Here is a 23,892-nt window from a genome sequence, read left to right on the forward strand (position 1 = left end):
GGTATTTCTCCAGTCTGAAGTTGGTTTTCCACTGTTAACCATGATTTGGAGTAGGGTAAATTACACTTTCCCCCACCAACAAAAGTGGAAGAAGTTTATTTATTTATTTGCATATATATTTGAGACAGAATTTCCCTGTGTATCCCTGGGTGTCCTAGAACATGCTCTGAAGACCAGGTTGGTCCCAAACTCACAGAAATCCACCTGCCTCTATCTCCAGAGTGCTGGGATTAAAGGTGTGCATCACCACTGCCGGGCAGAAGTTTTTTATTTTTATAAACAAGTTTGTCCATCTTTTCTTTGTGGTTTCTCCTATTTTCTCTAATGTTAGAGGACCATTCATTCCCCCAATAAATTATTCTCCATTGGGTTAAAGGATGGATGGAAGAACTGGAGTTGTATCTCGGTGGTACAGTGTTTGTCCAATAGGTACAAGACCCTGAACTCCAACTCCAGGAAAGGGGGAGGGGAATGGGGAATGAGAAGGAAGAAGAAAGGCAAGAAAATAACAGAAAGAGAAAGAATGAAGAAGGACTGGTCATTTTCCCAGGTTTGCAAAGAGGAAGACAATACTATCATATCCTTTTTTCCTGCCTATATTTGACTGTCCTTGACTGCTCACTGGAAGTAGCTGAAGCAGGAGTTAAACTTATCCAGGTGTATCTGAAACAGTGGAAGAATAGCTACCAAAAAAGTTACCCTGGCTCTCTGTGACTAACAGGAACAAGACTGAAGTGGATTCCTTGTTCCTGCCTGCCTAGTTTTCCCATTTCCTTTGGGCCAGGTACTCCTGTGTGTGGCTGGTTACCCACCATAGAATATTTGTCCAGTATGGTGCCTTTTCCCCCTGGCAACATTGTAGCTACATCACTCAGTTACTCAGAAAGATTTAGGGACTCAAGAGCCCTTCTATGCCATGTAGAGAATATTATTCTGTATTGGAAATGAGACAGTATGGGAAGAGGAATCAAGACAGAAGAGGAGGGAAGGCGGCTCCATGAACTCAGCATCTCTAGTTCTAGTCTCCGATTCCCTGGTACTTGGTGATTGTGATTTGATCTGTGCTAGCTCTGGTGCATCAAGGTTTAGGGGTGTGAACATAGAGCTAAGGAGGTAGAAGGAGAAGGTCAGAAAGTCAAGGTCATCTCAGACCGCATAGCAAATTTGAGGTCAACCTGGACTACATGAAACTGTCTCAACAAAATTAACAGCAGGACTGGAAACATGGCTGTGGTTAAGAGCACTTGCTGCTTTTGCAGAGGACTCTGATTCAGCTCCCAGCACCCACACAGAGGCTAACAATCATCTGTAACTACAGTTCTAAGGTATAGGATGCCCTTTTCTGGCCTCCAAGGGCACTGCACACACATGGTTTACATACAGACAAAACACTCATATACATAAAATAAAAATCAATCTATAAACATAAGCAAAGAAAGCCAGGCAGTGGTGGCACACGCCTCTAATTCCAGCACTTAGGAGGTAGAAGCAGGCAGATCTCTGTGAGTTCAAGGCCAGCCTGACAACCTAGTTCCACAACAAGCAGGGCTACACAGAGAAACTGTCTTGGAAAAAAAAAAAAAGCAAAGAAAAATAAAAATTAGAAAAAGTGAGGCAAGATGAATCAATAGTTAAAGGCATCTACTATTAAACTTATCAGTCTGGTCTTTGATCTCTGGAGCCCATATGGTAGAAGGAGAGAATCAACTCCTAAAGTTGTTCTCTGACCTCTGTACATGCACACAAGCACACATGTACATATAGTAATTTTTTTTTTTTTAAAAGTAAGAACACCTAAATGCCCCCAGAAAAGCTTTAAAAGCAGGAAAAGTGTAAGAACATAAAAGCTGTACATGTTGGGACTGGGCAGTGGTTCAGTAGTTAAGAGCACTTGCTGCTCTTGCAGAGAACCCAGGTTTGCTTCCCAATACCCACATGGTGGCTCACTGCCACTTGTAATTCCTGTTCCAGATGATCAGATGCCTTCTTCCAGCTTCCAAGGGCCCCTGCATGAGCGTGGTGCACACACAATGGCAAGCACACATAGATGTAAAAGAAAAAGTAAGCAAATCTTTTTTAAAAAGTTGTACCAGCCCTCAGTGGGATACCTTATCATCCAGTATTATTGTTCTAGAAATAAACACAATGTACCAACACTTCTCTCTAGCTCAATGGCATGTTGGATGGCTGTTAAAATAGAGGTTTGGGCCTGGGTCAGAAGTGGGTTACAAACCCAAGATGCTGAGATGTGAAGTAAGAAAATGCCCCTTCCTTAGTATCTGACCTTGGTCAGATCAGGTCTTGTCCTTGAGCCCTGGTTTATACTGAATCTTTTTCTCAAGTTTTACTTTGTGTGTGTGTGTGTGTGTGTGTGTGTGTATGTGAGCGTGCAAGTCCATGGAAGCCAGAGGAGAATGGCAAGTATTGTGGCCTATCACTCCCTGCCTTGAGACACTGTTGCTTCCTGAACCTGGGGCTAGGCTGGCAGCATGCTCCACAGGCTTCCCCACAGTTCTGTGATTACAGGAGCACACAGACACCTCCAGCTTTTTACATGGGTTCTGGGGATTGGAACTCGGGTTGTGTGCTTGAGCAGCGTACCCTCATCCTGAGCCATCTGCACATCCTCGTTTTGTCCTTCGTTCCTCCCTGCCACTGAAGGAGAATCTCACCAGCTTGCTTAGAACAGTTGATAATGTATCAACTTCTGCCTCTGAAGGATTGTGTGAGCCACCATCCCCAGCCAGCTGAGATTGTGTGAACCACCATCCCCAGCCAGTTAAGATTGTGTGAACCACCATCCCCAGCCAGCTCAGATTGTGTGAGCCACCATCCCAGATCGTTTTGAACTAGTGGTCTAAGTACTGCACACCCATTACACAGAACTCTTAAGAGAATTCTGAGTCAGTCATTAATAATTCCATATCTCAGAGAAGAAAGTGAGGCTTTGGAAGATGGAGCGTGGTACGGGTGGCCAGACCACCCTTCTAGCAATCTTCCCGGGCTTGACTACTCCAGGACAATGGACAGCCACACTGGGAGTGAGAGGTGTGGTAGGTAGGTCATGTTGGGAACCAGTGTCTCCTTTGCCTGGCTCTAGGACATACCCACCTTAAGTTCCGGCCATTGCTTCCCCTTCTAGCCTGAGCTCAATTTATTCCCAAAGAGTCTTGCTTAAACCAAGTCGGGTCAGGTCCCTTGGCCTGGAGCCTGCAGCACCAGGAGCAGATTTGCTCCACCCTCCCCATTCTGGCTCCTAGCCACGGGTCTGTCACATGGCACTGTGGTCCTCTTTGGCCCGCTTCCCTAAGGAGCCAGATTTAACTCCACCTCCCCCTTCCCACCTCTCTCTCCTGGTCCCTTTGAGCAGTAGCTGCAAGTGTTTGGGAGCAGAGCCGCTCTGTTTCCACTGACTTGGGGCTTCAGTTTACCTGCCAATCTAATGGGATCCTGCAGCTCTTTATTTCACCAGCCCTTTACTAGTCTTCTGAACCTTCCATGGGCCCAGCTCCCTTTAACCACTAGAGGGTGGGGACAGAGGGGTTAAAAGCCTAAGAACCCTACGGGAGGTAGCAGAACTCTTCTGAAAGCAACTCCAGGCTCAAATTGGCTAGCCTCTGGCATCTCATAAATGTCGGTTTGAATACCGTCTGCCTCTGACCAACTGCTGATTTCAAGACATCTCCGGACCGCACTTGTCTCCGCTGACAGGAGTCCTGCTGAAGACCAAAGGGCAAGAAGCATGTTGCAGGGGCTGTAGTGGAATCATGGGGCCCTTCTTCAGAGTGCCCGTCCCCTCAACACCCAATCCCCAGGTCCTCTGCCTCAGGCCCCTCCTCCATTGACATCAGAGCCGCAGGCGGGCCGAGAGAGCCAAGCCCCAGCCAAGCGCCAGCGACTGAGCAGGCAGGCTGACCAGACACAGACCCGGAGGGAGCTCCGCACCAGCCACCTCGGCCCCCCGCAGCCAGCCCCGACGCGGGGCAGCCGCAGGTACAGCCGGGGTCCGTCCTGCTCTGTGCCGCTGGGAGCCCCAGCCACAGGGTACTGAAGCCCAAGGGTGGGAGGGGCGCCTGAACCCTGGACTGAATAGAGCTGGGCCTTTCTCTCCCACCTCAGTCCCAGACCCATCAGGTGCTAGGTGACCTCCGGGGATACTGCCTGGGTGTCAGAACAGGGTGGGGAGGGGGGCTGTGTATGCGCGCGCATGTCCAAGCGCAAGGCCGGACTGAAAGGGCGTGGGCATTTGGAAGTGTAGATGGGGGAGGAGGGTACGTAAGGGTTCCCTGAAGCAGGCATGTGCTTCAGTTGTGTAAGGGAGTCTGGAAATTCATATTTTGTTGCATATGGTATTCAAAGATACACACACACACACACACACACACGCGCATTGGTGTCTGGCTTGCAGTGTAGTAAGTCAGAGTTGGGGGAGGTTTGGTTCTGTTCTGAGGGTGTTCAGAGTTAGGATGAGAGTTAAGGCTTGGTTTGCTGTGTAGGGCACTGGGCAGTGGAGCTGAAGGATGTAGATGGGATTGAAGTTGCCAAGTCTGGTATGTGGGAATGGATACCACCTTGTTCGTGTGTGCATTGAATCAGTTGGAGTGTAAGGGGTCTGGGTGAGGGTGTTTGTACAAAAAGGAATGTGTGAGAGCATGGGGGTGCCTGGGGCTGTACATATGAACATGTATGCTGATGCCTGGGCATATGCATATAACCAGGTGCCATGGTGCGCAGTATGCTGTCTAGATGCAGGTGTTTGGGTTCGAGTCATAGAATTCCTGATGTTGATGTCTGCTGCAATGTGTGGAACCATGAGGGTCATTAGTGCTGGCCTCCAGGTGAGCCGGACTTGACTTCTTAAATTCACCATTGGCTCCTTTGGCCCAGGGATGGTTGGCTGGCTGGACAATGCTGGGGAGTAAGGTCCCAATCAAGGAGTGGGCAGTTCTGCTCAGGGTGCCTTCCCTTCATCTTTCTGCGAGGAATCAGAAGGAGGGCATCTTCCCAGAGCTATGGCGTATAAGGGGCTCTATTTGGCCTCATCCTCTGTGATTTGGGGATGTCGAGAGATTATTTTCTGAGTGATCCCCAGTTTAGCTTTCTCCTGGATCAACAGAAGACAGCTTCTGCCCTTAGCAAACTTAGCTGGGACCACAATGGCTGGACCACAATGGGCTGATGTTTCTTGGACAACTTTGGATTCACCCTATCCATCTCCAACCTCACTTTCCTATTTTCGACACGATATATGGGGAGAGAACTCACCCTCTCTTGTAGGACGAGGCAGAAGTCTAGAGAAAGGTCCAAAATACATAAGGTCAGACCAAGAGGGGCTGGGTGGGACCAGTTTTCAGGCTGCTGGGACACAGACAGTAGTCAGGAGGGCTAGGCCTGGGGAGTTCCAGCTGTGGCTGATGTTGCCTTGGTAACAGTGAGAAAGAGCTATTTAAAAACGTGGCTGAGATATTGCTGGAAGCCCAGGCTGCCGGAAACCTGATTTCCGAGAGGCTAGGGCGGTAAGGAGGAGGGAGAGGACACCCCAGCCCTTCCCAGGATGAGACTTGGGCATCATTGCTTCTGGGCAGGGGGTTCCTCTAGGGTGCTGCTTCTAGCTGCTCTGTGGTTTTATCTGCTCTCTCTTGAGGGGAGGGTTTCCTTGGGTGTTATGATTCAAGACTGAGGCAAAATGGAGAATGAAGTGAAGGAATGCATGAATACTGAGAATTTTGCTGCTACCAGGAATGATTTTTTTCTAGGCATAAGACTTTTCGAACAGATGCTGTTGCATGAGCACATGACTGGTGAAGACTGAATGACTACGTCAATGAGTAGTTCAAGGGATGAGTGAACTCGTGCTGGCTGGATAGTAATGGGACATGCAATAGATTCTCAGAGAGGGCAGACCCTCTGAATCTCTCCCTCCATTTCCCTTCCAGGAGCCCTGGCTGTGGCTGGAGGGCAGTGGGCCATGCCAGGGGCAGTGGAAGGCCCCAGGTGGAAGCAGGCAGAAGACATTAGGGACATTTATGACTTCCGAGATGTGTTGGGCACGTGAGTCTCAGGGTGGGGGTGGGGTGGGAGAGCAATATCTGAGCTAGGGATGGAATTGGGAAGGGCTTCACTCTTGGGTCTGATGGCTGGAGAGGCTGAGTCTGGGGTGGTGCTTCCTCTGGCCAGTTGACCAGCACTTCCCTTTTCCTACGAGCAGACCAGGGCTGTGGCATGACGTAGGCCAGTCCAGCTTTTTGTTTGGGGCCTACAGTGGATAAGATGGGGCCTCTCTCGTATAGTCAAAGATCCCTTATGAAGAGAAGGAAGCACAGGAGAATGAAAGTCATTTATCTAGCTTGCTGCCAAGAACAGGTGTTCTGGCTTAGGTTTGGAAACTGAGGCTGGGTATGGCTATTCTTGATGGTGGAAACCAAATCTAACTCAACCCAGGTTCTTCCTTTACAAGTTGGTCTTGAGAGACAGACAGACACAAAACGACAGGCAGATGTATATGGTGCTCTTATTGAGGCTATAGAGGCAAGCGTCTCTTCTGGCTGGAGAACACTCCCTGAAGGAGACACAAGATCTAGAGGCTGAAAGGGAAGATGGACAGGGCAGGCTTATGCTTGCCAGGAAGAAGGAAGGGAACTCAAGGCAGGGGGACCAAAACATGCAAAGACTCAGAGGCCAGGCTGCCTTAGAAAGAGGCAGAGTCTGCTGGAGCTCAGAGTTAGGACTGGGAGGAGTTGAAGCTGCAAGAGATGGAAAGGGGCAGAGAATGCAAAGCCTTGAGAACAGGCTAAGGAGGCAAGAGGTCGTTTCACAGGCTAGAGGAAGGCATTTAGGGCTGGCCATAGGTGCAGCAGAGATGGCTCAGTAGTTATAGCACTACTTGCTCTTGCAGAGGACTAGGTTCAGTTCTCAGCACCGATGGTGGCTCACAAGCACCTGTAACTCTAGATCCAGGGGCTCTGATGGCCTCTTTTGACCTTTGTGGGGCACCAGGTATGCATGCAGACAAAACCCTCAAAGCAAATGAATCTGAAAAAAAGAGAAAAAGAAAGAAAGAAAAGAAATTGGGGAGCCAAGAATGGCAACCAGTGTTGTGATCAGTCACTAGTTGTCCTCGATGACTGGGATGCCTCGAGGGGTGATTCTGACTTAGGACTTCTTATTCTCCCAGGGAGAACAAACAGATGCAGATCCTCCTTGATCAGTGAGTGCCAGGATGGATTTATTTGTTGCTATGAGTCTGGGATAAACCCCTGCCTCTTAAACTCACTGAGCACACAAACTAGGCATGGACCAGTTAAAATGCAGCATTTGATAGGCAGTCTAGGGTTGGTGAGACCCGAGACTGCATTTCAAAACACTCTCAGGTAATGGTTTAATTCTGAGGTTCTAAAGGGCATTAAATTAGCCACAACTCAAACTGACTTTAACAGAAAAAAAAAATCAATCACACACACACAATCAAATATCACAGGAGTAGAGTTCAGGCCCAGTTGGCTCACATGCTATCAGAAAACTGTCTATTTTCCCAGCTTGGCTTCCTTTGGTTGGCTTCAGTTTGAAGCAGATTCTCCTCAAGCACTGACAAAGTTATCTGCCATCCACTCCAGGGTTACATCCTACCAACTTACTAGGAGAGTACCTCCTGGTCAGTGCCAGGAAACGGGCACGTATGTGACCAGTTATTGAGTCAAGGGACAGACAACTCTAACTGGCCAGGTCTGGCTTCTGTGACCACCTCTGGAGCCAGGGGGTAGAAAAGTAAAGGACACAGGTGGTCATGCAGGCTATAGCGGATGAAGGAGAGAGCAAGGGAAGCTGGGATTCTAGCTCCTCACCTTGCAAACCTCTATCTCACAGGGGTGCCTTCTCAGAGGTAATCCTGGCAGAAGACAAGAGGACTCAGAAGCTGGTGGCCATCAAATGCATCGCCAAGAAGGCCCTGGAGGGCAAAGAGGGCAGCATGGAGAATGAGATCGCCGTCTTGCACAAGTGTGTGGGCCCTGTAATACCCCCCCCCCCCCATTCCCCTGCTTTAGAAATCCTTTGACTTCTGGGCCTCACAGGATGAGAACTTCTTTTTGGCAGGGAATAATTGGCAGAACTAACCTTCCAGATGAAACTGAGATGCCAGGGCTTGTTTATAGAGGATGATCTGTTCGTAGGGTCTCAAGGTCAACCACCCATATAGTTCTCTACCCACCTAAGCTTCTCCCACAGAGCAAAGCAGACACACTATTTGCTGACCCCCTGACTCAATTAGCAACCAACTGGTATGTCCATGCTGACAGGAAACCTGCTCATGCTGCAAAGCTTATAGCAACCATTTGCTTCCAGTGCCTGCCATTTCCTAACTATCTGACAGAGGAGATGGTTACTTCATTTCCCTTATCTGAGTGGGGGAGATAATGAGGCCAGCAAGGGCAAGAGACTTGCCCAAAGTTATACAGCAAGCCTATGGGAGAGCCAATTCACTCTTACCACCAAGACCAATTGCTACTGGCTCATCTGTGGGGCACTGACTGACCAAGCACCTTGCTTGCCTATGTCATGTAATCTTCATGTGACTTTTTGAAGGCCGATTACTTGTCTTTTATCAATGAAGACACTCGGGCTCAGAGAGGTGACATTCTGTTCAACATTACAAACATTACAAGCAACTACTCTGTACCTGGTGCTAGAATAGAGCTGAATTAGACAGACATTCCCTCTTCTTGGAGGTGGCCTCTGGGTAGAGGAGCTGGCAAAGGGGTAACACAGGAAACTTAGAAGCTGCATTCCCATCAGACTTGCAAAGTGAAAATACTAGCTTCCAGGTAGCACGTGGCAGGGCAGGATCTGGACCCAGATGTGTCTAGGCAGAGGCAGCATTTGGACCCAGGTCTGTTTGATACCAGAGCCCAGTGCTTGCTCTTCTGTTCTGACCTTCTAGCACTACCTTTTCCACAGTGGGTTCTTGGTGTCCTGCCCTGTTTGCAGGTGCTGGGGAGCAGAGCAGTCGAGTCATCCTAAGCTCTGAGCCACCTCATTTCTCCTTCTAGGATTAAGCACCCCAACATCGTAGCCCTGGATGACATCTATGAGAGCGGGGGCCACCTCTACCTCATCATGCAGCTGTGAGTGGCCTGTCTGTCCATCCTTCCTCTTCCCTCCGCTGCCCTATTCTCTTGGCCAGACTTTCCTGTCCCTTGCTGCAGGGTTTCAGGTGGGGAGCTATTTGACCGCATTGTGGAGAAAGGATTCTACACAGAACGGGATGCCAGCCGCCTCATCTTCCAGGTGCTGGATGCTGTCAAGTACCTGCATGACCTGGGCATCGTGCATCGGGATCTCAAGGTGAGCTCTGAGGGGCCTAGTGAACCCTGCTAGCTCGCCTTGTCTGCCCTTGGGCATCTCTCAGCCCCTCACTGGAGCCTCAGTTTCCCATTTGCAAACTGAACTTCTTGTGACCCACTAAGCCAACTCCTTTATTCCAGATCAGACAGGGACAAAAAATGTGGGCTGGACTGTTATTTTACCTTAACAACATACATGTCCTTTTCTGATAATGAAGACCCTACTTGCTCTTTGCAGGGAACAAACAGGACAGCAAAGCTTCAGAAAGATGGATAGGGGCTTACACCAAAATACACTTCAGTCCAAGCCAAGTGTGGCAGTGCCTGCCTTTAATCCCAGCACTTGGGAGTCAGAGGCAGGTAGATCTGAGTTTGAGACCAGCCTGGTCTACAGAGTGAGTTCCAGCACAGCCATGGCTACACAGAGAAACCCTGTCTCAAAAAAAAAAAAAAAAAAAAAAAGAATATAAATAAAACCAAGACAAAAAAAACAAACAAACAAATGAAAGAAAGGAAGAAGGAAAGGAAGGAGAAAAGGCAGGAAACAGGAAAGAAGGAAGGGAAAGAAAGGGGGGAAAAGAAATACCTTCCAGTCCAGAATGAAAGGGATCTGGGATAAAACAGGCTTGGTCTAAAGTGTAGCCATGCCCCGACTGTTGGGACAATCACTGCCTCTAAAGGCAGTAGTTTACTCATCTGTAAAGTGGGTTTGGTTTGTTCAGAATGGCCAGGCTGGTTATGTGGTACAGTTAAAACCAGTCAGGTACTTATTCAAGGTCCAGTACAGGAGGTAAAAAAGTATTTTTTTTTTTTTTTGGTAGCACTGGGGATTTCTGTAAGGTCTAAGAAAATCCTTCCCACAATCTTCCTTTTTAAAGCTTGTGACCTTTTTGACCTTTAGAGAATTTCCTTGGGTTCTTTGGCACTGCTTACTTACCTAGGGCCTACATATGATGCTAGGCAAGCGCTCTACCTACATGCCCAAATGCCGCCCCAGCCTCTTTTCTCTATCCCACTGCTTTTTCCTTGTTAGCAGTTTTTTAGGTGAGCACACGAAGTCATGAGCTTCATCAGGGCATCTTCATACATAGGTGTCACTATACTTTCTTTCTCTCCCATGTCCCCTCCTCCCCTTTCTTCTTCAGTTAGTCTCCCTTCTGCCTCCGTTACACATATTCCATGACTCTTTTTAGTTTTTATTCTGAGCTAAGTTCTAAACGGCCCAGGATGGCCTTGAACTGACTGTTGCCAAGGTGAGCCTTGGACCTTGCATTTTCCTGACTCACCCACTGGAATAGTTAGGATCCAGGCTTTTGCCACTTGTTTTGTGTATGTCAGGCTGGCTTTGAACTCAGCATTAGCCGAGAACACACTGAACTCTCGATCCTGCACAACTGCCCGCTAGCTAGCTTCTAATGGAGTTAGCAGAAGCAGACAGCGCTGACAGTCTCTGGCTACCTCTGACTGCCCCTTCTCCTCTTTCCTACCCTCCAAGCCAGAGAACCTGCTGTACTACAGCCTGGATGAAGACTCCAAAATCATGATCTCCGACTTCGGCCTCTCCAAGATGGAGGACCCAGGCAGTGTGCTCTCCACAGCCTGTGGGACTCCAGGATACGTGGGTGCGCAGGGCCCTGGGTTGGGGCTGGGGGTGAGGAAAAAGCTAGGAACTACAAGACAGACATTTTTCACCATCATGTCCCCTTCCCTTCACAGCCCCTGAGGTCCTGGCCCAGAAGCCCTACAGCAAGGCCGTGGACTGCTGGTCCATAGGGGTCATTGCCTATATACTGTAAGTGGGGCACAGTTAAGGTAGCCTGTGTCTAGAGTTGTCTTCCCTGCTTTGTCCCCTCCTTCTGTAGTTATAGCTACCAGCTAAATACTAACAGGGGTATGGAGAGATGGCTCAGTGGTTAAGAGTGCTTTCTGTTTTTCCAGCGGACCCAGGTTCAATTTCCAGTACCCACATGGTGGCTTACAACCATGTGTAACTCCAGTTCCAGGGAATCCGGTGCCTTCTTTTGTCTCTGTGGCTTCATATACATGGTGCATAGCCTTACATGCAGGCAAAATATCATATACAAACACACAAAACGACAAGTGTTTCCAGCACTGTGTAAACACCAAGGATTTAGCACCAAACCAAGTGCCTGCCCTTAAGAGCTGACACATAGAACTAAGTGGTGGTGCATGCCTTTAATCTGAGCACTCTAGAGGCAGAGGCACATGGATTTCTGTGATTTTGAGGCCAGCCTGGTCTACAAGAGCTAGTTCCAGGACAGGCTCTAAAGCTACAGCGAAACCCTGTCTCGAAAAACAAAAAAACAAACAAAAAAGAGAGTTGACACATATCTATAAAATATTGTCACCTGCTAAATCAGTGAAGAAAAACCAAGCACAGTAAGAGGAGATAGATGTCATTTTGGATAGTCAAGGGCTCTTTGTGGAGGTGACATATGAACAGCTTTTGAATGATGTAAAGGATCCAGACAATTTAGGTGTGGGTAGAATGTCAAACACAAAGGTGCTTAGGACAGTAGGCTCAAGGGACAGAGGCCAGACTGCCAGATGGAAGTGGGCAAGGCAAGGAAGAGAATTTCCTGTGGGTTCTGACTGGTTCTTGGTGCTGTCCCAAAGCCCCAACCCCCAAGTCAACAAATTAAAGCTGACATGGGTTTTTCTCTGCCCAGGCTCTGTGGCTACCCGCCCTTCTATGATGAAAATGATGCCAAACTCTTTGAACAGATACTGAAGGCCGAGTATGAGTTTGACTCTCCTTACTGGGACGACATCTCTGACTCTGGTATTGGGTCTTTTGCCTTCTTCATCTGCTCTCAGGGTCTCCCCACTGTCTGTCTTCTGTCGTGTCTCCTAGTACCAAACTAGAAGCTAATATGTTTCACCTTAGGTTCCCTCTACTTGTCCCCTAATCTGACAGATCTGTAGGCATTCATTCAGTCTTCAAATATAGTATTTGCAAAAATAACTCCCCTAAGGCTGCCTTCCCTGAGGCTTAAACAGCACACTTCCATCTCCCATTTCATGTCACAGTTAGGGACCAGCTTGTGATGGCCACACAGTGGCTTTCCATCAGCGTAGTGTGAGCGCACTGAGTGGATTCTTCTGTAAATATGTTCTCAAGAAAGGAGAGAGCGGGAAGGCTGGGGTGTGTGAGGTGATTCCGTTGCCAGGTGAGATCAGAGGGACTACGTACTGTCTTGGGGGTGTCCATGGGCATGGTCATGCTGCAGCTTTACTTTTGTCTTGGGGCTTCAGCCAAAGATTTCATACGGCACTTGATGGAGAAAGACCCGGAGAAGAGGTTCACTTGTGAGCAAGCCTTGCAACATCCATGGTGAGAGTTCCCACTCCAAACGATATGTTAGGATGGGACCTGGGGGCCCCAGGCCTGCCTCCAGCCTCACAGGCAAATCTGCGTATACTCCCATTCTAGGATTGCAGGAGATACAGCTCTGGATAAGAATATCCACCAGTCAGTGAGCGAGCAGATCAAGAAGAACTTTGCCAAGAGCAAGTGGAAGGTTAGCATATACTCCTAATCCTTGGTCCTCCCTAGATTCCACTTACACCGCACCCAGTACCAAATGCAAGCAGGACATGCCCAGGGAGGCTTTCCAAAGATCTCCTTTGTTCCGGACTTTACAGGCCACTTGACCTCTAAAGTCCATCTCTAGAGGGGCAGACCTACTCTCCAGGATCCATAGCCCATGGGACCCAAGAAGGGTCAGAGAGGTGGTCACAGATCTGTTGGTTGACTAGTAATTAACCAGGTGTAGAGAATATGCCTGAGGCAGAGGGACCAGGGGTGCAAAGAGGCCTGGGTAAGATTGTGGCCGAATGTCAAGCCTGCTGAACTAGAGGGGCTAGAGGAACTAGGGGAACTAAATATCAAGAGCCCAGGCTGCAGAAGCTGGTAGGGGTCACTGAGATCCTTGCATGCTACAGTGGGGCACCCACCTGTTATAGAGGATGGTCCCAGAAAGACTGACAGCGGGAACCTGTCCTGAAGAAGGACCTGCTTTCGGGATGTAGAGAAGGCAAGGAGGGAAGTTTGGGAGGCCCAGTAGTGTCAGAGATGCAGCAGATAGTGGGGCTTGACTCAGAAGCAGCAAGAAGAACACAGGGTGGTTGATAGCAGGAGGTAGACTCACAAGAAAGAAAAGATGGGAGGCATGCTGAGGGAGTGAGATGTTAAGGGCTGCCCCAACCTTCTGGCTGGGGACAATGTGGACCACGATACTGACCCTAGGAGCAGAAACATGTCTTGAGGAGGTTTAGTTTTAGACATGGTCAACTTGAGAGATATGTAGGACATCTAGGTGGATAAGAGGAATATAAAATGAGATAAACAAGTATGTAAATTACTCAACCTTTCTGCACGTCAGTTTTCTCCTTTGGAATTAATGCCATTCCAGCACTTGGGGAGAGTGAGGTCAGTCTGCTTGGGGTATGTGAAACCTTGCCTCAAAAGGGGGCAGGGGTGAGTATATAGCTCGGCTGGTAGAGTGATTGCCTAGCATGCATGAAACCCTGGGTGGGAGCATTAGCATCACATTAAAACTAGGCACGGTGGTGGCACATTCCTATAGTCCCAGGACTCAGGCGATAGGGGTAGTACTGGAAGACAGCCTGGGCTACATGACAACCCATTTAAAAAAAAAATAAAAGAAATCAATGCTATTAATAGTGCTTGCCAGAGCCAGAGCCAGGTGCAGTGGCACAAGCCTTTAATCTCAGTACTTGGGCCTGGGGGGTAGTGGTGCACACCTTTAATTCCTGTAATTGGGAGGCAGAGACAGGTGGATCTCTGTGAGTTCGAGGCTAGCCTGGTCTACAGAAGGAGTTCTGAGAAAGGCTCCAAAGCTACAGAGAAACCCTATCTCGAAAAATCATAAACTAACCAAACCAAACCAAAACAAAAAGACAAAATCAAATAAAATGTGCTACCTCACAGAATTTTGTGAGGATTAAATGAATAACCATGCAGTGTGCTCAGAGCTGTGCTTGACACATTGTTACGTTGTTTGTTACAGGACTATGAATTCCTTTGTACACACCATACATGTGCTTGTATGTAAGACCGAATATAATTTAGTAAGGCCTTATAGGGTTTCTTTGGAGGACTTAGGGAGTCACGGAGTAACATGTGAGACTCCTGCCGACCCCCAGCTCAAGGATCCTTCCAGCAGTCCTCCCTCCTCTTCTTCCACAGCAAGCTTTCAACGCCACGGCTGTGGTTCGGCACATGAGGAAGCTGCAGCTGGGCACCAGCCAGGAGGGGCAGGGACAGACAGCTAGCCACGGGGAGCTGCTGACACCAACGGCTGGGGGTAAGCACCAGGGTCCTGTGGGTGGGGACGGGTGGTCCACGAAGAAACGTAAGGCTGGAGCTGGAGCCACTCCACTGCCACCTCCGCTCTCTTCTCCACACAGGGCCAGCAGCTGGCTGTTGCTGCCGAGACTGCTGTGTGGAGCCAGGCTCGGAGCTGCCCCCTGCACCACCCCCAAGCTCTAGGGCCATGGACTGAACACCAAGGAAGTCAGGGTTTCTTTCACGGGAGGGGTTGGGAGCAGCCTGCTTCCTCCTCAGCCTAGAACTGGGGAGTTTCTTACCCCATCCCTCCTCACTCCTTCCCTCTCACTCCACTGCATTTTCCATACAAATGTTTCTATTTTATTGTTCCTTCTTGTAATAAAGGAAGATAAAACAAGACAGCCCTGTTTCCTCAAACAGTTCCCTCGCCCCTGCTGTAAAAACTGCTTGATTTGGGGGCGCAGGCCTCTGAGGTAGGAGTGGTCACTCTTCTTGGCGTGAAACTGGGTGGGGAAAGAGAAGAGAAGTGGAGAACAAAGGGATAGATACTAATGACATCTTTTGTCCCCTGGGTCCTACCTAGCCTTCCGGTCTCTTAGAGCCCTTCCTGCGCTTTGCTGGTGGCTTCCGAGCCTGGTTTGGTTGGCGTAGATCAGCACTGAACAGCACCTGTGGGAAGGGGCATAAGGAGTCTATGGAAAGGAGGGGCTGCTGAGATCAGGCTGGGGTCAATGGAGAATAAACTGGGGAGGGGGTGGGAGGGGGAGTCATGGGACTAGGTGGCTGAAGAGTCTAGGGGTCAAGCACGGCTGAGGGAGAAGTCCTTTAGGGTCTGAGCTAGGTATACTTACTGCTTGGGCCCAGCCAGCATAAGGTCCCCAGAGATTCCGGAAAAAGTTTCCTAAGGATCAATTAAGGAGGCTACATTAATTGATCCACATGCCCTCCATCCTCAGATGGGGAGTATGGGAGAGATGATTAAGAATGCAGAGATTCTCCAACCTCAGCCCAATGCCCCAGCATCACACATTCTCCTCACCCAGTTCTTTGTTGGCCAGAGGGCTCGGGTTCTTAGCCTGGGATGTGTTAGGTTGCCAGCCGTAGTCACGCTGGGCGATCTGCCATACATGGACGTCCACAGGCACAGCCTGGGGTTTGTCAAGGGCCATTAAGCAGATGCAGTCAGCCACCTTAGACAAAGAGAGAACTGTTGTGTGGAGGAATGGCAGGATCTGGCTAGCATCCAAAGCCATCTGCTTCCTCTTTCCACCAAGGTAGCACTGTTCTGCCTGTTCAGTCAATATGCAGCAATTACCCATTACTTCTAAAAATAGCTTCACGGAGATGTGCTCCGAAGTGAGCACCTGTGTAGGCCATACGCTCACATAACCAGGGGAGAAGGTATGAGCATACTCTTTACAGAGATAAGAAACCTGAGCCTCAGCCAGGTGGTGGTGCCACACACCTGTAATCCCAGCACTTGGGAGGCAGAGGCAGACAACTCTCTGTGAGTTCGAGGACAGTCTGATCTACAAAGCCAGGACAGGGATGTCCTGAGTTCAGTTCCCAGCAACCACATGGAGGCTCACAGCCATCTGTAGTGAGATCTGGTGCCCTCTTCTGGTGTGCAGGCATACAACACTGTATACATGAGAGAGAGGGAGAGAGAGGGAGAGGGGGAGGGGAAGGGAGAAAGAGAGGGAGGGAGGGAGGGAGAGAGAGAGAGAGAGAGAGAGAGAGAGAGAGGGAGGGAGGGAGGGAGGGAGGGAGAGAGAGAGAACAAAGAAAACTGGAATCCAGGTGGTGGTAGCCCTGGCTGTCCTGGAACACACTCTGTAAACCAGGCTGGCCTTGAACTCAAGAGATTTACCTGCCTCTGTCTCCCAAGTGCTGGGATTCAAGGTATGTACCACCACTGCCCTGCTCCATTAAAAATTCTTTAAGTCACGGAGCTGGAGAGATGGCTCAGAGGTTAAGAGCATTGCCTGCTCTTCCAAAGGTCCTGAGTTCAATTCCCAGCAACCACATGGTGGCTCACAACCATCTATAACAAGATCTAGTGCCCTCTTCTGGCCTACAAGTGTACATGCAGACAAAATACTGTATACATAGTGAATAAATAAATCTTTAAAAAAAAAAAAAAGACTCTTTAAGTCAGTGGGGCTGGAGAGATAGCTCGGGCTGGAGAGATAGCTCGGCAGTTAAGAACACTGGCTGCTCTTTCAGAAGACCTGGGCTCTATTCTTTTTTTTTTTTTTTTTTTTTTTTTGGGTTTTTTCGAGACAGGGTTTCTCTGTGGCTTTGGAGCCTGTCCTGGAACTAGCTCTGTAGACCAGGCTAGTCTCGAACTCACAGAGATCCGCCTGCCTCTGCCTCCCGAGTGCTGGGATTAAAGGCGTGCGCCACCACCGCCTGGCCTGGGCTCTATTCTTAACATCCACATGGTAGCTTACAGATCTGACACCCTCTTAACATCCTCATGGTAGCTTACAGGTCTGACGCCCTCTTCTGGCCTCCTGGAGCCATACATGCAAGTGGCAGACAAACATACATACAGGCAAAATACACAAATACAGAAATAAAAATACTTTATTTCAAAATTAAGTGAGAATCCATTTAAAAATTTAAAAATTGTACGTTCTGATCTATTTGTGGGGCAGGGGTCCGAGGGAGGTCTAAGACCAACTGCGGGAATCAGTTTTCTCCTTCTACCATGTGGGTCTCGGGGACTGAACTCAGGTTGTCAGGCTTGAGAGCCAGCACCAAAAATTCATTTTATAAGCCATCTGACATGGGTGCTAGGAATCAAACCTGGGTCCTATGGAAGAGCAGCAAGTGTTCCTAACCTTTGGGCCATCTATCTAGTTCTGAAAATTAATTTTAAGTCACAGAGGAGTATAAAACAATAAAGATAAGTTATAAATTCCAATTGTCTGCTAGATAAATCTACTGATAGCAACACAACATTCTGTAAGCACATGGAATTTCAAGAAAAGAAAGAATGAAAAATAGAAACATTGTTCCATTTGTCTTCCCAAAAGTAACCAGCACGAACTTCCCTGTTCTCTCCTGTGGAAATCTCTGCACACACACAGGAGTACACATAAATGCACTGACACAAAGGGCCTTTCTAAAAATGTATCCAAAAGGCAGCTCTTTTATACTCAATTCTTTCATCTCTGCTAACACGTTTGTTACTCTTTTGTCCTTCCTGCACTTCCTCCAGGAGCCAGGCTTCCCTGGATACTCAGCTCTGCCTTGTTTCCACCTCTCCGACTCTCAGTGTGGGTAAAAAGGGCATGTCCTACCTCTCTAGGGCCTCACCTTGGTGCCCACTCCAGGCAGGGTGCAAAGGGCCTTGTGGGCCTCTTCATAAGGGGCCGCTTGAAGTTGCTGCAGCCAAGCCAGCCCACCTTTCTCCTTGAGGATAGCTTTGGCGCTGGCACATATGTAGCGGGCCCGGTACCCTAGGCCCAACTTTCTGAGGTGAGCCTCTGCCTCTGAACCTGTGGGGGCAGAGAGGAAAGGAGGGGTCAGGTATCCTCGCTTTGTTCCTGTTCTCGGGTTAGTATATAATATCTCCCCATTCCAGTGCTTTCCTTTTTTTTTTTTAAAAAAAAAATATTTATTTATTATGTATACAATATTCCGTCTGTGTGTATGTCTGCAGCCTAGAAGAGGGCACCAGCCTCATTACAGATGGTTGTGAGCCACCATATGGTTGCTGGGAATTGAACTCAGGACCTTTGGAAGAGCAGGCAATGCTCTTAACCACTGAGCTATCTTTCCAGCCCCACTCTAGTGCTTTTCTAGGCACTTCTTTTTTTTTTTTTAATATTTATTTATTTATTATGTATACAATATTCTGTCTGTGTGTATGTCTGCAGGCCAGAAGAGGGCACCAGACCCCATTACAGATGGTTGTGAGCCACCATGTGGTTGCTGGGAATTGAACTCAGGACCTTTGGAAGAGCAGGCAATGCTCTTAACCTCTGAGCCATCTCTCCAGCCCCTAGGCACTTCTTTCCTATTTACTGTCCTCTATGAGTCAGTGGACAGTTGGATATGAAAAGACACAGTTAACCTGAGTTCCGTCCCCATAAATGTTCCCTTAGTACCTCCTCTGTGTTGGGGTCTGAAGCAGGGGCTGAGGACTCCTGCTCTGGAAGAACTCCAGTTTTATTCAAGAAGCACTCACATCCATGGCCTAGAAACCTGGTGCAGAAGTTTGGTAGATGGCTCAGCAGGTAAATCCAATTGTTGCATAAGCCTAGTGACTTGAGCCCCATCCTCAGAGCCACATAAAAAGCCAGATGGAGGTTCACATCTGTAATCTCAGCACTGCTCAAGTGAGAGGGGAGGCAGAGATAGGAGAATCCACTGGAAGCTCACAGGCTAGCCAGCTGGGATATGCAGTGCAGTAATGCAACGAGAGACTTGCCCCAAAAGAAAGAACTGACATCTGAAAAGTTGTGTGTACTTGCACATGCACACACTCACAAAATAAACTCATGAATAAATTATAGCAACAGCAAGGGCTGCGTGTTACACACTGACTGGCAAAGCACATTATGCTTACTTAAGGATCCTAAGGACAGCACCATTATGTTGCATATTTTATAGAGAAAACAATAAGGGCTTAGAAGGGGCTAAGTAGGCTAGAGAGCTGACTCAGCAGTTAAGAGCACTTGTTGCCCTTGCAGAAGCCCAGGTTACAGTTCTTAGCTTCCACTTGCTACCTCACAACCATCAGTGACTCCAGTTCTAGGGGATCTGACACCCTTTACTGACATCTGTGGGCACTAAGCATGTGCACACTGTGCACATGTATACATGCAGGCAAAACACTCGTACATAGAACATAAATATTTTTAAAATAGAAAAAACAAAAACCTAAGCAATTGAGGAAAATACCTGACATTGATCTCTGACTTCCACAGACACATGCATTCATGCACATGCACACATACATGCACATATGTGCAAACACTACCTACTTCCTCACCTACTGACTCCACTCCCCCAACACAAAGAAAGGGCATGGTGGAGACAGGTTCTCTCAGGTGGGGGCAGTAGTGCCTGTGTTCTTAAACTCATTCCTTTCAACGCCTCACCATTGATTCATCCACCCCCAAACCCTTCCAAATAGAAACTGATATTCCCAATCTACAAATAAATTAAGCCAAACTCAGAGATCCACCTGCCTCTGCCTTCTGAGTGCTGGGATTAGAGGTGTGCACCACCACCTCCCAGCAAAGACCAAGAGCAGAGACTTAAGACCCTTCTTTGCACCAAAAGACACCCCGTTTGAGAATGTACCAAGGCAGTCCCTGAGCACTTCATCTGATTTAGTCCTCATATCTGCTAACCAATACACTTGCCTTATAGGACAAGTGAGCTGGGTTCACTTTAGCGACAACAGCTTGAATTTTCCACTTATTTTCTGCTAGATGCAGGATGTATCTCCCTTTATTCAATCCTCACGATTCTTACAGACAGAATATGTAACATTATTTTCCATTTCACAGATTTGGGTTTGAAGCACACACACGCTAAACAACATTTTTAAGGGTCAGAGTTAGGATTCAGATCTAGGCAGTATGTCTCAGATCACATGCCTGTAACCCTAAGCTACTGAACACTGTGTACAGATGTTTCCCTAATGAGGTACTGGATACACTGGCAAACAGCCAACTAATGAAGCGCTGGTATTTCAGGATGGAGACAGTGTTGGGATGGTGGGAAGTTCTGAGATATGAGCAGGTCGCTTGGGGAGAACTGAACAGGTCTCCCTATCCAAGTGCTCAGGAGCACCCACCTACTCACCAGCCAGGACCTGAAGGCTGGGGAAACCATGATAAGTGACATCATCAAGCTGAATGAGTCGAGGTCCAAAGGCCTGGCATAGCCGTTCTACCATGCCAGTGATTCGAGCAATGTTGTTGTTGGAGGAACAGATGAAGGAGAAAAGGCATTCCGTGGGGTCTTGTCTCAGCAATCTCACACCTAGAAATCAGAAAGGCAGGGGTAGGAGACACATCTGTTTAAGGACTGGCTTCCTGGAATCCCTCCACATCAGACACTATAGTTAGAGCCTGTAGGGAGACGCAGGAGAATGGGGGAGAGAAATCAATGCTAGACCACTCGTGCCTCGTGGCATCTTGTGAGGTCTGAGTAACCACCCCATTCCACTGAGGAAGAAAGGACACCATACCATCACCACAGGAGCAGGGCTCTGTGTCCATTTTCCTCCTCCCTATAGCCCCAAAGAGCAAATGTGCTCTTGTATACAATGACAGAATGAATGATGTCACCTGCTCCAGGACACATAGCCAGGATTAGACTTTCACTGTGGCGGTCATCATCATCATGACCATAATAACAACAGCAATGTACTAAGCACCAGTCTAATCACTTTAATAAGTAAATTTTATTTATTTGTTATTAACATGAGTATATGAGTGTGGGCATACTGAGAGCCTTGGCTCCCGCGTGGAGGTCAGAAGACAACTTCTGGTAATTGGTTCTCCTTCCACTGTGAGTTCTAGGCTTAAACACAAGGTCATCAGGCTTGCCTGGTAAGCGCCTTTATCTGCTGAACCATCTCACTGGCCCTGTATCGCCATTTTACAGAGGGCGAGCTAAGTTAGAGAGCTGTGAGTTAACCAATGTACAAAAGCCACCATCCCTGCCTCTTGTACTGACCTTGGAATTTCTGAGCCACTGTTTGGAAGTGGGAGTCTACAGAAGCCCAATGGCTATACAGCTGAGCCAGGCTGACATCCAGCTGAAAGTACTTGTGTAAGGCTTCCAGCTCCTCTACGGTGGGCCTGCCGGCCTGGCTCTTGTCTTCTCGGTACACAGTGCAATAGAGCTGCTCCTCGGTCTGAGTCAGTGTCCATACTTGATCCGCCAGCACGCCGCTCCAGTGCCCAGGGCTTTGCTCCCTCCACCTGAGACCCAGCAGACAATTCTAGCACTCAGTTACCCATCTTGGGCTTTTTAAGGTCCCTACTGTCTTATAAATGTCCCACCCAAGAGCCGGGCGGTGGTGGCGCACGCCTTTAATCCCAGCACTTGGGAGGCAGAGGCAGGTGGATCTCTGTGAGTTCGAGACCAGCCTGGTCTACAAGAGCTAGTTCCAGGACAGGCTCCAAAAAACCACAGAGAAACCCTGTCTCGAAAAACCAGAAAAAAAAAAAAGTCCCACCCAAAAACCGATTTATTAGTTATAAAGTAAAAATAGTATGTTTTCGCCGGACGGTGGTGGCGCATGCCTTTAATCCCAGCACTCAGGAGTCAGAGGCAGGCAGATCTCTGTGAGTTCGAGTCCAGCCTGGTCAACAAGAGCTAATTCCAGGGCAGGCTCCAAAAGCTACAGAGCCGGGCGATGGTGGCGCACGCCTTTAATCCCAGCACTCGGGAGGCAGAGGCAGGCGGATCTCTGTGAGTTCGAGACCAGCCTGGTCTACAGAGCTAGTTCCAGGACAGGCTCCAAAGCCACAGAGAAACCCTGTCTCGAAAAAACCAAAAAAAAAAAAAAAAAAAAGAAACCTTGTCTCAAAAAATCAAAAAAAAAAAAGAGTATGTTTTCATAATAATAATATAAAAAGGTACTGGGGACTGAACCTAGAGCCCTGTGCATGAAAATCAAGCACTCTTCACTGAGCTGCATCCCTCAGCTTCCTCACTGACTTTTACTGCTCCTCACAGCCCTGCACGCTCACTACATCTGCTGCACACAGGAGGTAACAAGCTTTCCACCAGTGCTGCGTCTCCATTCTTACTCTCATCATTCTTTGCATTCCTGGTGGGCGGCATGGAGGGGTCAGCGTCCCAGGGAAGGGTCCGCCCAAGCGCAGACACTCACCGGAAGGACTGTCCAGAAGCTAAAACCAGGTCCAGTCGCAGCTCGGAGCGTGGACACGGGACAGAGGCCCAGAGGCCCGGGCTGGAGGTTAGGATGCGATGCCTCATGCTGCCAGGCAAACAAGAGCCGAATAACATTCGGATAGCAGCCTCCCGCACATCACGGTCCGGCTACTCAGAACCCGACCTTCCTGAGCCCTAAGGCCCCGCTCACAAGTGACCACGGCCCCTCAGGGGGTAGCACCTTGGGTCCTAGACTCTGGATTTGGTGGAAGGCCGGTCCCCGTTTGAGTCTCCCTCTCCTAGTAGGCCGGCCTCCTGCAGGAAACCAAAGCCCTACCCTGCCCACTCTGCAGGCCTGTGGAGCAAGCCCCGCCTCTTCTTCCTGACGTGGCCCCGCCCCCAAAGCCTCCCGGCTCCAGCCTCCTCCGGCGCGTCCGTAGTAGTTTTGGAAAGCCGTGTCAGTGAGGCTCTTCCGGGTCCCAGTTTACTGTCACCGGAAGTAGATCCAACCCCCGACTTATTTGATTCTAGCCAATCCGAGGAGAAAGTGAGAGGCGCCAATGAGAACTCGGGTGTGGCCCAGTGGGCGGGCCTGTCTGAGGCGCCTTAGCGGTTGGTTTGCCAGCCTCGCTGTGGGCGATTAGTCGCCGGCGGCCGGACTCTGCCATCTCAGAGCTTTCGGTGTGATCTCAGGGCCTGCGACTTCTCGGGCTGGCCCGCTCTGGAGTCACATCTTTGCAGGGCGTGGTGGTACACTCACGTCGTCCCAGCACTAGGTAGGCAGAGGCAGGCGGGAGGATGGCCGCACGTTCTAAGCTGAAGTAGGTTGGGCTACATGGCGAGACCCTGTCTCAAGAAACAAACCACAAGAACCTACCTCATCCTCCCCTGCTCAAGCCTTTCGCCAACGAGCCTCTTCTCTTCTGAGGCAGTGTGAGTGAATCCCAGAGCATCCTCTTGTTAGCGCTGTCCCCCTCCATCTCCTGCCATGCGGCTCCAAATGTGCCATCCCTGCCTTCCTCCCAGGATTCAGAGGCCAGTCTCGGCTCTAGCCACCCACTTCAATCAGGGCACGTTCCTTTAAGTATACCCAATCTGCCCTCACGCCGCGTGGAATAGGGCCTGTGTATGGGCTTTCTTCGGGGTTCACTGAGTCCCAGTACCAGTATGTGGCTCCCAGGCAGCCTAACGGACCAATTCAACTACCAGCACCAGTCACCTTGACCCAAAAACGACTATATCACTTATAATTTTCTCGAAGATATTAAAAAAATGCTGGAGGCTAGGAGGCATGAACTTGAGACATTAGCCTGACACACGAGGACATTTTCCACTTAACAGAAACTT

At 49.0% G+C, this 23,892-nt stretch overlaps 2 protein-coding genes across 3 annotated transcripts; one reads left to right on the top strand and one right to left on the bottom strand.

The window, feature by feature from the left end:
- The first annotated feature begins 3,839 nt into the window (after positions 1 to 3,839).
- On the top strand, positions 3,840 to 15,070 carry Camk1 (calcium/calmodulin dependent protein kinase I). The gene is made up of 12 exons (XM_057768742.1): positions 3,840 to 3,993; positions 5,937 to 6,051; positions 7,864 to 7,995; positions 9,045 to 9,119; positions 9,201 to 9,339; positions 10,834 to 10,960; positions 11,055 to 11,130; positions 12,029 to 12,141; positions 12,615 to 12,693; positions 12,793 to 12,880; positions 14,572 to 14,689; positions 14,793 to 15,070. The coding sequence occupies exons 2-12, from the start codon at positions 5,969 to 5,971 to the stop codon at positions 14,885 to 14,887; spliced, it is 1,125 nt and encodes a 374-aa protein (XP_057624725.1). The 5' UTR covers positions 3,840 to 3,993; positions 5,937 to 5,968; the 3' UTR covers positions 14,888 to 15,070.
- On the bottom strand, positions 12,890 to 22,913 carry Ogg1 (8-oxoguanine DNA glycosylase). Of its 2 annotated transcripts, XM_057768754.1 has the most exons (8): positions 22,544 to 22,913; positions 21,379 to 21,626; positions 20,500 to 20,679; positions 17,998 to 18,179; positions 15,713 to 15,863; positions 15,525 to 15,574; positions 15,253 to 15,342; positions 12,890 to 14,704 (listed from the first exon to the last, which is right to left on the bottom strand). In XM_057768754.1, exons 1-7 carry the CDS (start codon positions 22,678 to 22,680, stop codon positions 15,253 to 15,255), a joined length of 1,038 nt encoding a protein of 345 aa, XP_057624737.1. In that variant the 5' UTR covers positions 22,681 to 22,913; the 3' UTR covers positions 12,890 to 14,704. The 2 variants fall into 2 exon arrangements, with proteins under 2 accessions (XP_057624737.1, XP_057624746.1); XM_057768763.1 differs by lacking the exon at positions 12,890 to 14,704 and having other exon boundaries at positions 15,249 to 15,365.
- Between the last annotated feature and the right edge of the window lie 979 nt (positions 22,914 to 23,892).

This window comes from Chionomys nivalis, chromosome 1, assembly GCF_950005125.1.
Source record: "Chionomys nivalis chromosome 1, mChiNiv1.1, whole genome shotgun sequence".
NCBI classification, from domain to species: Eukaryota; Metazoa; Chordata; class Mammalia; order Rodentia; family Cricetidae; genus Chionomys; species Chionomys nivalis.